General features: G+C 46.8%; 1 protein-coding gene across 4 annotated transcripts in view; it reads right to left on the reverse strand.

Annotated features, from left to right (window-relative positions):
• The window catches only part of JMJD1C (jumonji domain containing 1C), a 165,490-nt gene that overhangs the window by 54,432 nt on the left and 97,227 nt on the right, over positions 1 to 13,831 (reverse strand). For 2 of the 4 annotated variants that reach the window (XM_030488746.1, XM_030488744.1), the window contains exons 1-2: positions 7,800 to 8,046; positions 2,595 to 2,708 (exon numbers count right to left, since the gene is read on the reverse strand). Coding sequence is in view for 1 of the 4 variants with exons in the window: in XM_030488743.1 (XP_030344603.1) it covers positions 2,595 to 2,708 (114 nt within the window). In the remaining 3 variants the exon portion in view is untranslated. Of the gene's footprint in view, positions 1 to 2,594; positions 2,709 to 7,799; positions 8,047 to 13,831 lie in introns of those variants that run through there. The other 2 variants (XM_030488743.1, XM_030488745.1) reach the window with 2 other exon arrangements.

Below are 13,831 nucleotides of genomic sequence, written 5' to 3' on the forward strand. Positions count from 1 at the left end.
AACAAGGGAGCAAAAAGAACATTTTTTTTTTTGTTCTTTTTAGAAAAGCAGATTTTGATTTTCATAGGAAGTTTATAAAAAATTTATCTAGGACCTGTTTTGTTGGCAAAGAAAAGAAGGCTTTCAAGAAAAAAAGGTACATGTAAAAACTACCTTACATTAAGTGAGCGAAGGCTAGGAATGTGATTTCCAGCGTTAACAAAAAATAACAAGCAAAACGAATGGAGACGATCCTCCCACTTCAGGTATCTTTCACGAGAAAACAGTCTTAAACTGATCAAGTTAGTACTTCCATTTAACACACTGCTGGTACATAATTCAGTTAGCATGTTTAAGAAATCATCCCTGTTCTCTTAAGGACATTATCACTCAGTAAAGCTCTTATCTGTACAATTAACTTGTAAAACTTTGCAATGAGACGCTGCTAGCCCTGCTAAGACATGTCTACATAAGCTATTTCTAAAACTTCTTATAACCTTTCAAATAAAGAAATCTTGGCACTATTTGTCAGTGAGCTCAATTTTATTATGTTTCTACATTCAGTATGTGAGCAGTATCCAGTTAAGATGCAAATTTTGGATGCCTTAGTACTTTAAAGGAATCTCTGTCAGCAGCCTTCTAATGTTAAAACGAACAGACAATTTAGGTCTCTCTTGTCACCAAACTACTTATGATCGATACAGAACAGTAGCCTCCGTCTCAGGCTTTAGTAGGTACTTGTTTGGTCCATGAGAGGGGGAAACAACCTGATCTCACACAAAGTTGCTCTCGACATCTCAAAAATGGAGGCCAAGAGTTAGACAGACCAAACTTACATCTGGAACTATTTTTCTTAAGCTACTGCTTTGTAGCTTTTTGACCAGATTTTGGTCAACACCTCCTTTAAAACTGAAGTGCTAATGCTGTTAATTAAAGTATTATCTACCAGGATATTATAAGGCCAGCTGTTCACATGACACATTTTCAAAAATGACACCTTCAATTTGTAGGCACCTCCCATATTAAGGTGCTTCTATGTCTAATACTAGATCAGTAAATACTTGAAGTGAAGGACCTAAAATGCATATAGCACAGCTACGTTACTGCCAGCCAGGTCTGGCAACAGGACTGTTTTACAAAAGGCAGTCCTTCTCATATATTCAATTTGTTTTACTCAGCTCATCTTGCAAGGAGCCAAAAGGAGATTGCCAAAAAGAGACTGATTACTGTTACTGGAATGAAATGTTATCAGAGACATGATCTTGATAAATTTCAGGCAAAGGACAGACGCTAGCACAAGTATTTGCTTTGTAAAATGAATCTGGAAGATTGCGGCTGGACTCCGAGGGTGAATTTACACTTCACAGCTCAGCTGATTTAAGAGGTCGCTGCTGCCAAAGGAGGATATCCCACTCTGCGTTGCGTCATCCTAACCCCCTCCCTAGAGGAAGCCACAGCACTTGCTGCACCCTGGGCTAATCCAGCTCAGCTCACTAACATCACAAGCCTTCTCCCACCTCCGTTTTTAAAAATCAAGGTTGTGCTGGTTTAAAAGGCTGAAGGCACTTAGCCTGGGGTCCGATAGCGGGAATTGTCCTTTTGCAGCAGAGCCAAGCTGTTCGAGCACCTCGAGTCACAACATGTAACCTCACCCTGACAAAAAGCGTTGAACTCATTTGGCCTCCCCACCACAGACACACAAGAGCATCAGCCCTTCCACAAACTGAACCTCCCTCTCCTTTCCCCAGGATTCTCTCTCAGTTGCTTCTCTTTTTCTAGCTCTATATTTGGTATTGAGTAAAAAAAAAAAAAAACAACATCTTCGTGAAGCAGAAGGGAAGAAGGGGTGTCAGGACAAAATTACATAGCATTTATTCAGGGCCATCTGTTATTCCAAGTCTCAAAGTACTATTTCTGTATCACCGCAGCACACCATCCAAGCCATAAGAAAGAATTTATGGCTATTCAAGTTGCAGTCGGTTTCAGCACAAGTTGAAATGTATCAAATGCTTTTCTATCTGTCAGAGAAAAGATTTTTAAACCTCCTTCTGAAGAGAGGTGGGGGAAAGGGGGAATAATCTCTTGTTCTTTAAATACACACACTAATATATTAACATGTTTCTAATTAATGAAAAAGGCGTTAAAATCAAGGCTACCAGAAATTTTAGCACGCTTAGAAATAACAGCAAAAGAAGGTCTTTTTTTCTTTGTAAAAATTTACATTTTCTGCTATTCATTCTCAAAAAAACTATGTCAGATACCACAGTATTACCGCAAAGACCTAGAAATGAAAGCCCAGCTTCAGAAGGGTGGACACTATCTTTCATCCGCTCTCCAATTAATGGTACTGCTTAACCTTTAAAGGGGTCAGGTATTTTACTTAAAGGTGGCTCAATAACAACAGTCGCACAGTACTCCTTGACATGATCAGATTCACTAGAATCAGACATAGCATGGGGTATCATCTTTCGCAAAATGAGCAATAATCTCTGCTAATAATCAATAGGAAATTGTTCCCGTAACAGAACTTGACTGTAAAATGCACTTTAAACAATAAACACATGGATTTTAACTAAGCTAAACGTAAAGTACTTATACAGTAATACATTTCTTACCTGATAGGGCTGAAAGGCACTATCTTCAGTTATAAAATCCAGCTGTTTGTCCACAAGGAATTCTACTGCAGTAACTGAATTGTACACACTTTTTCCAACCAAGGGCTTGAATGTCTATTGGGAAAAAAAAATAAAAATTAACTGATTAAAAAAAAAAAAAGCTCAGCACATCAAACCCTCAGGAGTGTATAAACACTGACATAATTATTCCATCAAAACAAGTTAAAACAGAATAACAAATACTAATTATATAAGAAAGGAGGATTTGGGGTTTTGTCGTTTTTCCTTTGTGCCGTTGGTGGAAAACCAACTAGAAAAGGGAACTACACCATAGGTTTTCCTTTCTCTCATTGTGCTTGAGCAAGAGCATTTACCACAGAAGCTCCAAGTACAGGAGCACGATTAGATCTTAAACATACAGCTTAGCACAGAGATCCTCTCTGCCTGCCTGCAGCACTAGCTAGCGCAGTGGTAATTACAGTAAGGACGCTGAAGTGGAAGCAGACTGCAGATGTGAAAACGCTCCCCCCCTTCCTGTTCTGAAATCGTTCACCTTGCCTGGAGTCACCCATCTCATTTCCCTGCTCCCACTGCTGCTGCCGCCCCCGCTGCCGCGCCTCCCTGCAGCAACCAGCTGCTCCGGCGCAACCGCTCTGGAGGCGACAGCGCCCCGTCCAGGGGCTTTTGCAGCGGGGCCGGGAGGTTTCCTGCCCACATTCCAGTTGGCCAACTGGCCCCTCGCCGCCTCCCCAGCACGTGGGAGGAAGCAGGAAACCTCCCGGCCCCGCTGCAAAAGCCGGGCAGGGAGAAAGGGAAGCAGGGAATAACGGGCTCCTCGACGCCCCCATGCAGGCAGTCTTTGCCCAAACCCTCCCCCCACTCCCCGCGCCTCGCCCAGGCGCTGTGGGAGGCGGTAGGAGAGTGGGAAGGGAGCCACGACTTCAGCGGGTCTGCCCCGAGAGGGGACGAGCAGGCGGTCCCCTCCCCTGCTGGCTGGGTTCCTGGAACAGAAGCGCAAGGAGAACGTGACTGAGTGTGGATGTACCGAGGGTATGAGTCAGGTGAAAAGGAAATCCCAGCGGATGGAGAGGAGAGAAAATGCCGCTCTGAAGACAGACGAGAACAGCAAGAGGAAGGCACGGGTGAACAAAAGAAATGACCAGCAGAAAGAATATGCAGGATATAAGAGAAAAACAAACATGGAGGGACAGAAGAAATAGAGGAAAGTTATTCTAGAGGACAAAACAAAAAAATAGTAATGAGGGAAAACAGGAAAGGAAAAAAGCCCTTTGAGATCGATTCTAAATTTAAAATGCAGCAGGAAAAGACAAAGAGGAGAAATAAAGGGCAGGTCAAACCACATGAAGCACTGTGCAAATGCTGCACTAACCCATGTAAGATGCTGCCATCGTCAAAAGGACATCACTAGCTCACATGCAACACCCCATAGCAACAGACCCCAAGGACATACAAGGAGAGGGCAGGATTACCGCTGCCTGTTTACAGGTGGGGAAACCGAGACACAAAGCAATCCCATAACTTGACAAAAGCCACCTAAGCAGGGCGGCAGCAGCAGTGACCTGCCCCCAGCCAGCCTGCAGGCAGCTTGTCAGAAATGCACTCAAGGTTTTATCAGACTTCATTACCTATTTTACAAAGGTGTTGCCTTGCAATTAGGCTAAATATAACCCAAGTCTCTCTGGAGCTTCAGCTGTGGCACTTACTAAACAAGTGAGAGAATACTTCATTGGAGATGCACAATACTTTAACAAACCTATCCAACTCTACGAATGCCCAGATCTAATGTGCTGCATTCTTGTTTCCATTTGATTTAAAGTTTCACTTCAGCTGTTACCTTTTCTCACATAAGCAAGGAAAAAACAACCCCACTTTATCAGCCAGCCAGGCATCTCAACAACAGGGTAACTGGATGAAAGGGCTGGAGGGGGCAGGAGAATATGATAGTATGCTAACTACAGAGTCTGAAGAGTAAATAATTATTTAACCTCTAATAGTTAAGAAAGGGCCTTTGGTCTTGCATCACTTTTCTATAATGGATCTTGTATTGCTAATGGTTTGAGTTAAGAAAGGGTGGAGTTCACATCATGAAATTGCCAAGCATTGGGTGTATGAATTCAAAAGCAGACAACCTTTCCTTTAAAGAAGTCGATGTAGCATCTTTTGGTTCTTAACTCGCCCCCACATCTTCACAAGCACTGTTCTACTTTTTCTCTTTCTAACTTTCTGGGCTATTATTCAGGTCAAGAAACATGTTTCTGACTACAAACAACAGGATGTACCACATCATTAGCTGAAATGAAACCATGTGGAATGTGGCTTGCAGTTATCATTCAGGATTCAGACAGCACTACAGATTAAGGCACATATGAGCCACTGGTTTATCTTACTGCTGGTATTAAAAGAACTAGTTCCAAATATAGATCTGTGAGGGTGATTATTCTGAGAAGAGGAACGTAATGCCTTCTCACTTGCTTTCATAGATCTAAGCCTCTAGACAGGCCAACGCCCCCAAAATACGCATCTGGAGGATGCGGGCTATCCCCCACGCACAGAGGAAAAATATGTAAATAAATAAAGCAAAACTGCCGTGTCACACACCTCCTCGTCTGTGGATGGCTGCTTAACTGCACCCAAGTTCAGATTTTTCAGGCACTATTAGAAAATATTTCCACTATCAAAGAACAACAAAACCCCACCCTTTAATAAAAGCAGGCCTTCCTGGGAAAGCAAAGTCCAGACTCCATCAGCTCTGGGAGATAGGCAGGCCACCAAGGACAGGAGAGGGATTTGAAAAATCTTAAGATGGAAGACATGACCAAACTTCACACCACACATCACATATGCACAAAGAAAAACAGACTTAGAGCACAGCAGGCAGGAGTCAGCTACTAAAGGCAAGCATGTAAGGCATGTAACAACATGAAAATAGATGTAAGAAGGTCCAACAAGCTCCTTACAGACTTTCGGAGGAAGACGCTCCCTCTTTCCGTTCCAAAAGTGGAAGACAACTCCTGGGAGAATAAAGCTTACTGGCTGAAACCAGGAAAAACTGAACCTCTTCAAACAAAAATCTCCCTTTCAAACTTGCATAAAGCTTCCTTTTACCATCCACATTAACCCAACTCCCTGAAGGCCACAATTAAGCAAAGGACCCAATTTTAGGTGACATCTGACTTAAGCACTCTCCTAAGCAGCTGCTTGGAAAAAATCCCACTTTTTTTCCACCAGATTTCCCTGCTTGGCCAAGGGCAGCTCTGTGAACACACACATACACACACTTTAGTTGCTTTGCCTCTACGTTCCCTGATGCTGAATAAACCATATTTCTTACTTTGACCCGCCCCTCCCTCCCCCGCCATCCATATCCCCACGATACTACTACCGCAGCTCATGCAAGAAACAACCTGCCTATGACAGGCATCTGGCACTGAGACCAAGAAGAAGAGTTGGTTTTCGGCCTTCTGAAAAAATTAAACAAATTTTTAGAAAATATTAAGTACCATCATGTCACAGCAAACAATCTCAAAGGTATTCAATGGCATTCACCGTACACCCGCAAATAGAGCAGATTACTCACGGACTGCTTTTCCTAACGCCCAGTAACACAACTCATCTATTTATTTATTGTTTCAAAACCCCCATGGCAACCACAGGCCCCGCTTACCCGAGGAAGCAGTACTGAGCAAGCACACTGCGTTTTTTACCTCTGCCTAACGCGATGAAGCAGCTGGGGACGTGGTGAGCCGTCCGCGCCGTGTGAGCCTGAGCAGGCAGTTCCCTGGCACCAGCCCGGGCTCCGGGAGCCACCGCACCCCGGCTGCTGCAGGCTGGCGCTGCCAGGCCGTGACACCCCAGAGGTTCACTGCAGCAAGCGCTCGAGTTACAGCTGAGCCCGCAGCTGCTGCCCGGCTCACCCTGCACGTACCACTGCCTCCCAGGAGGGAGCCTGCAGCCTGCTCGGCTGCGCACCCCGCACCCCAGCCCCGCATTTCCCTATGCACAGCCACTGCGTTTGCTTCTTAAAAAAAACCCCAAACCTGTAGCGAAATTTATGCCGTAAAATGAACTAAAAATATAAAGATCTATTCAAGAAAGCTATTCTTACACTAAACCCCGTAACATTTTATAGGTTTTCCTCTTTAAACCGAAAAAGAAATCGACAAGATCGTGTAAATATCGGTTCTACCTGCTATTCAGCAAGCTTTTCCACACATTGTTCTTTAGCCTCGCTGGCTAGTCTGCAATAGCACCAAAACTGGCACCTTTTCATTATGACACTTAATCATTCAAAATAGGAAATAGCTGGCGCTCTCTTCCAAGGCCTGTTTGTTGCCATGGTTTGTACTCAAAGGCTGAATTAACGAGTGGAAAAGAGCGGAAGACAAATAAAGCAGATTTGACATAAAAATCGAGCGTCGAGTTTTCTCACTTCACAGACTACTGTGCCTGCACTCTCTACGAAAGAGCTCGTTCCCAGTCCAGGCGTTACTCCAGGCGGGACTCTCCCAGGCCTTCCTCAGAAGGGGTGGCAGAGGCCGCACGCAGCGACCGGCGGAACGGGGAGGGGGGGAGCGGCCCAGCAGGAAGGCGGCGCGGCCCGGCCACGCCAGGCGGGCCCCCCCACACCCGGCGGAGACGCCGCACGGCACCGCGCTCCGCCTCACCGCTAACGGCTGGACAACGAGCCCCTGAAGATGAGCAGCCACTGCTCACGGCAGAAATGTACCCTCGCCAGGCAACGGGAGCGGGGAATCGATTCCTCCGGCTCCGCTCCCCCCGCTGGTTTTCCGCGAGGGCGCGGGCCGCCCCCGCCCGGCTCCCGGTGGGGGCAGGGACGTGTCCGGTAGTCACGGTGCCTCCGGCCCGCGTTCACCCGCCTCCAGGCCGCGCACAAAGCCGCGGCCAGCCGCGTGCGCGCCCGCGGAAGCCCGCCCGTCACGTGCACCCCTCCGCACATCGCGGGGAAGGGAGGGGGGAAAAAGGACCCGACAGCCCCGCAAGCCTCGGGCGCACCCCGCTCCGCCCCGGCAGCCCTGGAGGAAAAACAAAGACCTGCGGGCGTCCCTCAAAAAGTTAAACATGTCCGCTGGGGGGTGGGCCGCGGAGGTGCCCCCCGCCCCCGCGTCACGGCGGCGGATTCACCGACCCCAGCCGACTCCCGCCCCCCCCTCCGTCGGTACGCACCTCGCTCGGCGGCCCGGCCCGGCCCGGCCCGCAGGACCTCCGCGCCCGCCTCCGCCTTTGAACTCACAAGGAAAATGGTTCTCGCCGCGCCGCTTCCGGGTCGGACCGGGCGGCCGCGCCGGGGGCGGGGACGGCGGGGCCGGGGGAGGAGGAGAAGGAGGAAGGCTCGCCGCCCGCCCTTTGTGGGGCCGACGCGGGCTAGCGCGCAGCTGAGCCCGCCGCGGAGGCCCTGACGCGTCCCCGCTGCTGGGTCATGGCGCGCTGCCGCCGCTTACATAAGGGCCATCGCGCGGTGCGCAGGGCCGGCCATGGCAACGCTCGGCCGCGGCGGGAGGAGCTGGAACGCACCGCGCCGAGCCGCCGAGAGCGGAGCAAGGAGAGCACGCCGCGGGAAGGGGCGGCGCTCGGCAGGCGTGGGGGCGGGCGGGCGGCCACGTCCTGCGGGGCGGAGCCGCGGGCCACGTGTGGCGGTGGCCCGGGCGCGGGGCCGGGACGCCCGGGGGCCAAAAGGCTCCCGCCTCCAGCGGGGCGGCCAGTGCGCGGCCCCTGCAGAACCTGCAGCCTAGTTCATGGCCCGAAGAGCCCCCAGCTGGGCAGGCTGTCCCTTGAAAACCTTTCCCCATCCCTCCCTCGGGTGGGCTTTTTGAAGTCAGCAAACGACGGCTAGGAGTCTGTCCACATTCATGTATCACACACACCACCACCTCCAAAAAAAAAAAAAACAAAAACAGAACGGAGGGTCAGGGCTGACCGCAGTGCCCGATGTCGGTCTCGCAGCAGCCAGAGAGAGGGCGGTGAGGGGCCGAGCTGCACCCCGGGCTTCCCCACTGCTCCCTGCGCCGGCAGACACGGTTAAAAGCCCGCACGGGTTGTAAGGCTGAAAGCCTTTCACGAGCAGCACAGCAGGCCTCGCCCTGATCAGCAAGTATTAGAGCCTGTCAACTGATGCAAAACGTTCTCAAGCACAATTTTTTAGTTTTCAGCGTACTATCCGTTTTATCCTTGATGACCAAAAAATACCCCATGAAACATGTTTTCCCATCGTTGACCAGAAGTTAATGTGGCAACAAGTAGTTTTTTACATCAAAAACATCAATTCACCTGAATTGTCCGGGGCAGGGAGGGAGGGGTTAGGGTTAGGGAAGTGCATGGTGCACCATTTAGTGAGCAAATGGTTTCCAAATAGAAATATAGCAAGAACACCTGTAAGGCATTCCTTGAGTTTAGCTCGCATACACAAGCATGGATAGAAGAAGAAAAAAAAAACACCCCGAGGTTCTCAAGGGGGGGTTGCAATAGAGGCATTTATTTCCTCCGAAGCCTTTAAACATAAACAGCTGTACATTTTTTACTTCATGGAAAAAAAAAACCCGAAGTGTGTAGTTTGCCAAGAAAGTATGAGAATAATGGGAAATCAATGCATGACTACCCCTCTGTTCTCATCTTGAATTATTCCAAATGATGTAAGCTTAAAGGTGTACTGGAATGCTATAAAATACTGAGCCCTGAAATAATAAAATACTTAAATACAGTTAAAAATTGAACTGGAAGGTTCTCTACCCACCATGGACATGTCTCCAGCAACTGGATTTCTTTCACAACAGTTCATGACACTGCAGACACACAGCAAGTCACGAACCAGGCTACCTGTACATGGGTTTTGTATGCTTCTCAGCCTATGCTCAAGCCACGGAACTGCAGAACTGGGTTTTGTTCTGAAGGGACAGTGGCAGAGGCTGTTTATTGTATTGATTTTCCCTTTTAAGTGGTCTCCCAGCCTGGCGAGCTGAGGCAGCTGAGCAGCCTTATATGGCTGCAAGGCTGTGGGGAGGCAGCAGAGCCCTCAGCAGCCTCCATCTATTCCTGACCACCCAAGCCGGACAGTTGCTACTCTTGTCTTCAACACCCCTGCACAGCCCCTCACCAGATCCTCTTGCCCTCAGGGCTAGCCAGAGAAAGGCTGCCTTCTACTGCCAGCAGAGCACAGGCCTCACTAACCCCCTCTGCTCCCCTCAAAACACAGCCTCTGCCCCCACCAGGCCACGGTTGGGCTGCACTTCCTCATCTTCAGAGAAAAAATGAAACATCTAGTGACACCATTTTGACCTGACTTCTTTCCAATTCCTTCTTCTCTGGGGTAGAGGGGGAATAACGACTTGGCCACTTTCACCAGTACCAAGACAGGTCAAGCAGCAGCAGCAGAGACTAAAACGCATCCTTATCCCATGCCTGGGCCGCAGTCTGCATTGCCTTTACCCCTTTGGTGCCTAAGCGCTGCCCATTGTCTGCCACCAAACAGCAACAGGGCAGCCTGTCATGTGAGAAGGGGGGTCCTTCACAGACTCGGTTCTTCAGAGATCTCAGCACCTCCAAGAAATAAAACTTGACCTACCAGTAAGAACTGACACAAAGAAATATCCTGAAGTCAGACTTTGCCAAGTAGTCAAGAAATAAAGTTTTTTTCCAAACTTAATTCTGTACTTGTGTGATCTTCTTATTTAAATAAATAACTAAATTTAACTTCTAAATCACATTTTAGATTACCTCCAAGAAGTACTGAACATCCCAAAGACATCCTTACTACTACCACCACCAAACTCATACCCCTCTCATGCGGTTTCAGGGGTTTTGTTTTTTGTTTTACCATTTCTCTGAAGTAAGAGTCCAAATACTAATAGTTATTTCAGGAAGGGTAAACAGATAAATTACGCCTATGACAGAGCACAGCATACACTATTAAACGAATGGTGCTGTGACAGCTGTGCGGAATGTAGTGCAACTGTCAAAGCAGGCAACCCTTAATAATACTCAAGACAGACACTGTTAAAATACAAATCACAAGACTGTCTGGAGGACAGGCAAGTTTGCCCGTTTGGACAAAGCTTTATTAATAGACTGCAACTTAGTAACAAAGAATATTAATACCCACTGCAGCACCACCTATTCATTACCACAGAGGGATTTTGCTAAAAATTCTCAAGTAGCACCAGCTATGTGTGGAATACTAACCCAGCAACTCTGTTTCCAAGGGTTTCACTTATAGTCAATCTCAGCAAAAGTCCGCTAAGTGGGAAACACCTTTGAGAGTATAAAAAAAAATAACGAAGTTGCTACTGGTGCAACTGCTAATGTCAATATGCTAAGGTAACATAGGAGGAAGTTTACATCATTATGGCTTGCTAAATTTATCGTAATATATATGTGTGCATTCTTAAAAAAAACCATAATTTGCCATGTAAAGGCACTAACACTCAATTTAGAATTAGAATTTTAAAAATTAGAATCTTAAGAGTCCCAAAGCCTGTGTAAAATATTCCTACCAAAGCCTGGTTATGACATTTGCAAAATACTACACTTTAAAGCGGCTTATTTAATAGTCGCATTATTTTAGCACTGTTTCCAACTACTGTTTGGTTCGTCTCATAATCAGGCCTGAACTCTGTCAAACCAGCCATACTATAAGCTTGCAGAACAGAGCTGCCTTTGTTCTTTGGCACTGCCAGTCCCCTATGGAATCAGCCAGCACACTGAATTGCACTCGGCAAACAATCCCTGACCTTCAATTACTGTCTTGGCTCGCTGCCACAGGATACATGTATTGCTGGTAACACAGTGTGCCCTATTTTGCAGATAATCGCGAGAACTACAGATAATCATGAAAATCGACAGGAAAATGCAAACATTCCCTTCCTAAAATCGCAATTGTAACTTCAACTACAGCAAAGCATTCCTCTGGTGTGCCGCAGCAGCACACCCAGCCCAGGCTCAGGCCATGCATGTGAGGATGGCAATACTGCGGGTTTTATATTTTTAGAGACCGCATGAAGAATTCCAGGTGGCGTATGGCTTCGCCTTCCTCTGCTGGAGGTTTTCGGTTTGGGGTCTGTTTGCTTTGTGGTGGAAGGCACGCCGGGTTGTGCTGGCACGGTTCTGCAAGAGCTGCTCTTTTTTCCTCTTCTTTTTCCTTTTTAAAACACTGGCAGGTTTTTCACCCGAGCGCCCCGACACAGAGGCGTTTGCTGGTGCCCAGCAGGGCTGGCTGGGGCCGGGGCCGGGGCCAGCTGCAGCCCTTGTGCCTGCGGGCTGGCTGCCTGCCAGCACCCAGGCCCTGAGTCACTGCCCTTCGGGGAGTCTACTGGCAGGGTGCTGCTGCCAGAAACACCACAAGGACATCAAGAAACTAAAGCACACACGGCCGGGAAGGGGGTGGGGGTGAAAGTTCTGCTGTAACCCTCCTTTCATTTCTTGATGGCAGTAAACCCGTGTAACTGCAAACCACGCTCCTTCCCCACACCTCGCCCGAGGAACCCATCTGTGTGATGCTGCTGGCAAGGAAAGAGCACATGTAAATATTGCGAATGAGTAAATATTTTAACTTCAAAACAAATGAAAGTTATTTAAATCGGTCTTCATCATTTAAATTAGCGTTTTTCTACTAATCTTCTTCCTGTGTGTGCCACCCTACATTTGCTTAGCAAGCAGAACTGTTTCATAGCGATACTCCTGCAGAAATAATACAGTGTAAGAGCAGAGCTACACCAGTCTCACATTAGTGGAGAAATAAACTTTCTGATTACGTATTTGTGCAAACCAACTGAGTTCAAATGGTGTACTTAAGTGCAGAAGCCAAAGTCCAAAGGAGGAATTAATGTGTGTGAAACAATCATTACTACTAAGGCTGCAACACGTAAAATAAACTGTCATTTAGGTGTCAGTTCAGTTGGCAAATTCTTCATTTAAACTCCGCATTTTGGTTATGGTGGTGGATAAATCTCACTTGGATACATTCAGATGTGTAAAAACCTCACCAGGCTATCTTTAGTAATTTTTCCAAGTTGAGAAGCTGAGGACAACAGTGTATATGGAGGAACATAAGCAACAGTACAATTAGTACAGTTGCATATCAGTGTTAACTGATGTTACAGTATATTTCAAATTAATCCAATTTAAAATATAGTTTCTATCTTTGCAGTATTTTCAATCAAGTTTTGGAATAACTTTTGTCCTTCCCTGGGCAGGCACCACGGGGTTTAATGCTGCATGCATCAACATGACTGTGCAATTTTCTCCATTACTTCATCCCCATCTACTTCATCATACCAGTACTGTAATTCGCAGCTCTGGGAATAAGCTCTGATAGTAAACTTGCACTACTTTTGTGGCTGCATTGGTGTCCCTGCTGCAACTGGAGACCAATAATCATGGTAAAAGAATGAACAGAAGCAAGCATTAAAAATAAAAAATAATGCATCATTGTAGGCAATAGTATTGCATGAATTTTCTTATTCTGCATGAGTTTTCTGCTACTGCTTAAATGATCTGCAGACTTCAGAAACTATCAATTTTGAATGCTGACAAATTATTTCATAGTAAGTTGCTTTCAATTCTCCTGTTTAAAAAAGAAAAAAAAAAAAAACCAAAACCAAAAACAAACCAAAACCCAACCCATCCTTTGAACAAATTCAAGTTATTCTTTCAGGTCTCAGCTGCCTAAATAGTATATCTTACAATTGCTGCCCCTAGTTTCTTTTCTTCCTAGCCCAGTCTACATCTTCCCCTAATTCAGCTTCTGTTAGCAGCCTGCCACTGACATTTTTCTCTGTACTTAGCCTCTGCAGCATGCCATTTACAGGTACAAATCCCTGTACTTAGAACCTAGGGAACAGTGCTCTAACTCCAGATTTATGTTCAAACACAAAATATTGAGCAGCCTCTCAGGCATCCCTTTGTGGATATCTGTCATCTCAAGCCTAACATCACTATAACAGATGCATTTTCCTATACCCTCTCCTTTCATTAGCTGGGCAAAAATGATGTGACCCTCCCACTTACTCAAGTCCAGTAATACCAATGTCATGTTTAAGTGTGACCTGCTCTCTCTCTCACTTCTGGGTCCATGTTACATGAAATTCTTGCAGATCTTTCTTATAAAGCTTATGAAGCACATGGGTTTGTATCCATCCCCACAGTTCAGAGCACCAGACTACACTCATCCTGCATTTTAATTACCTAAGCCTACTTTACTCTGGCCT

The sequence above is a fragment of the Strigops habroptila genome, chromosome 5, assembly GCF_004027225.2.
Source record: "Strigops habroptila isolate Jane chromosome 5, bStrHab1.2.pri, whole genome shotgun sequence".
Lineage (NCBI taxonomy): Eukaryota > Metazoa > Chordata > Aves > Psittaciformes > Psittacidae > Strigops > Strigops habroptila.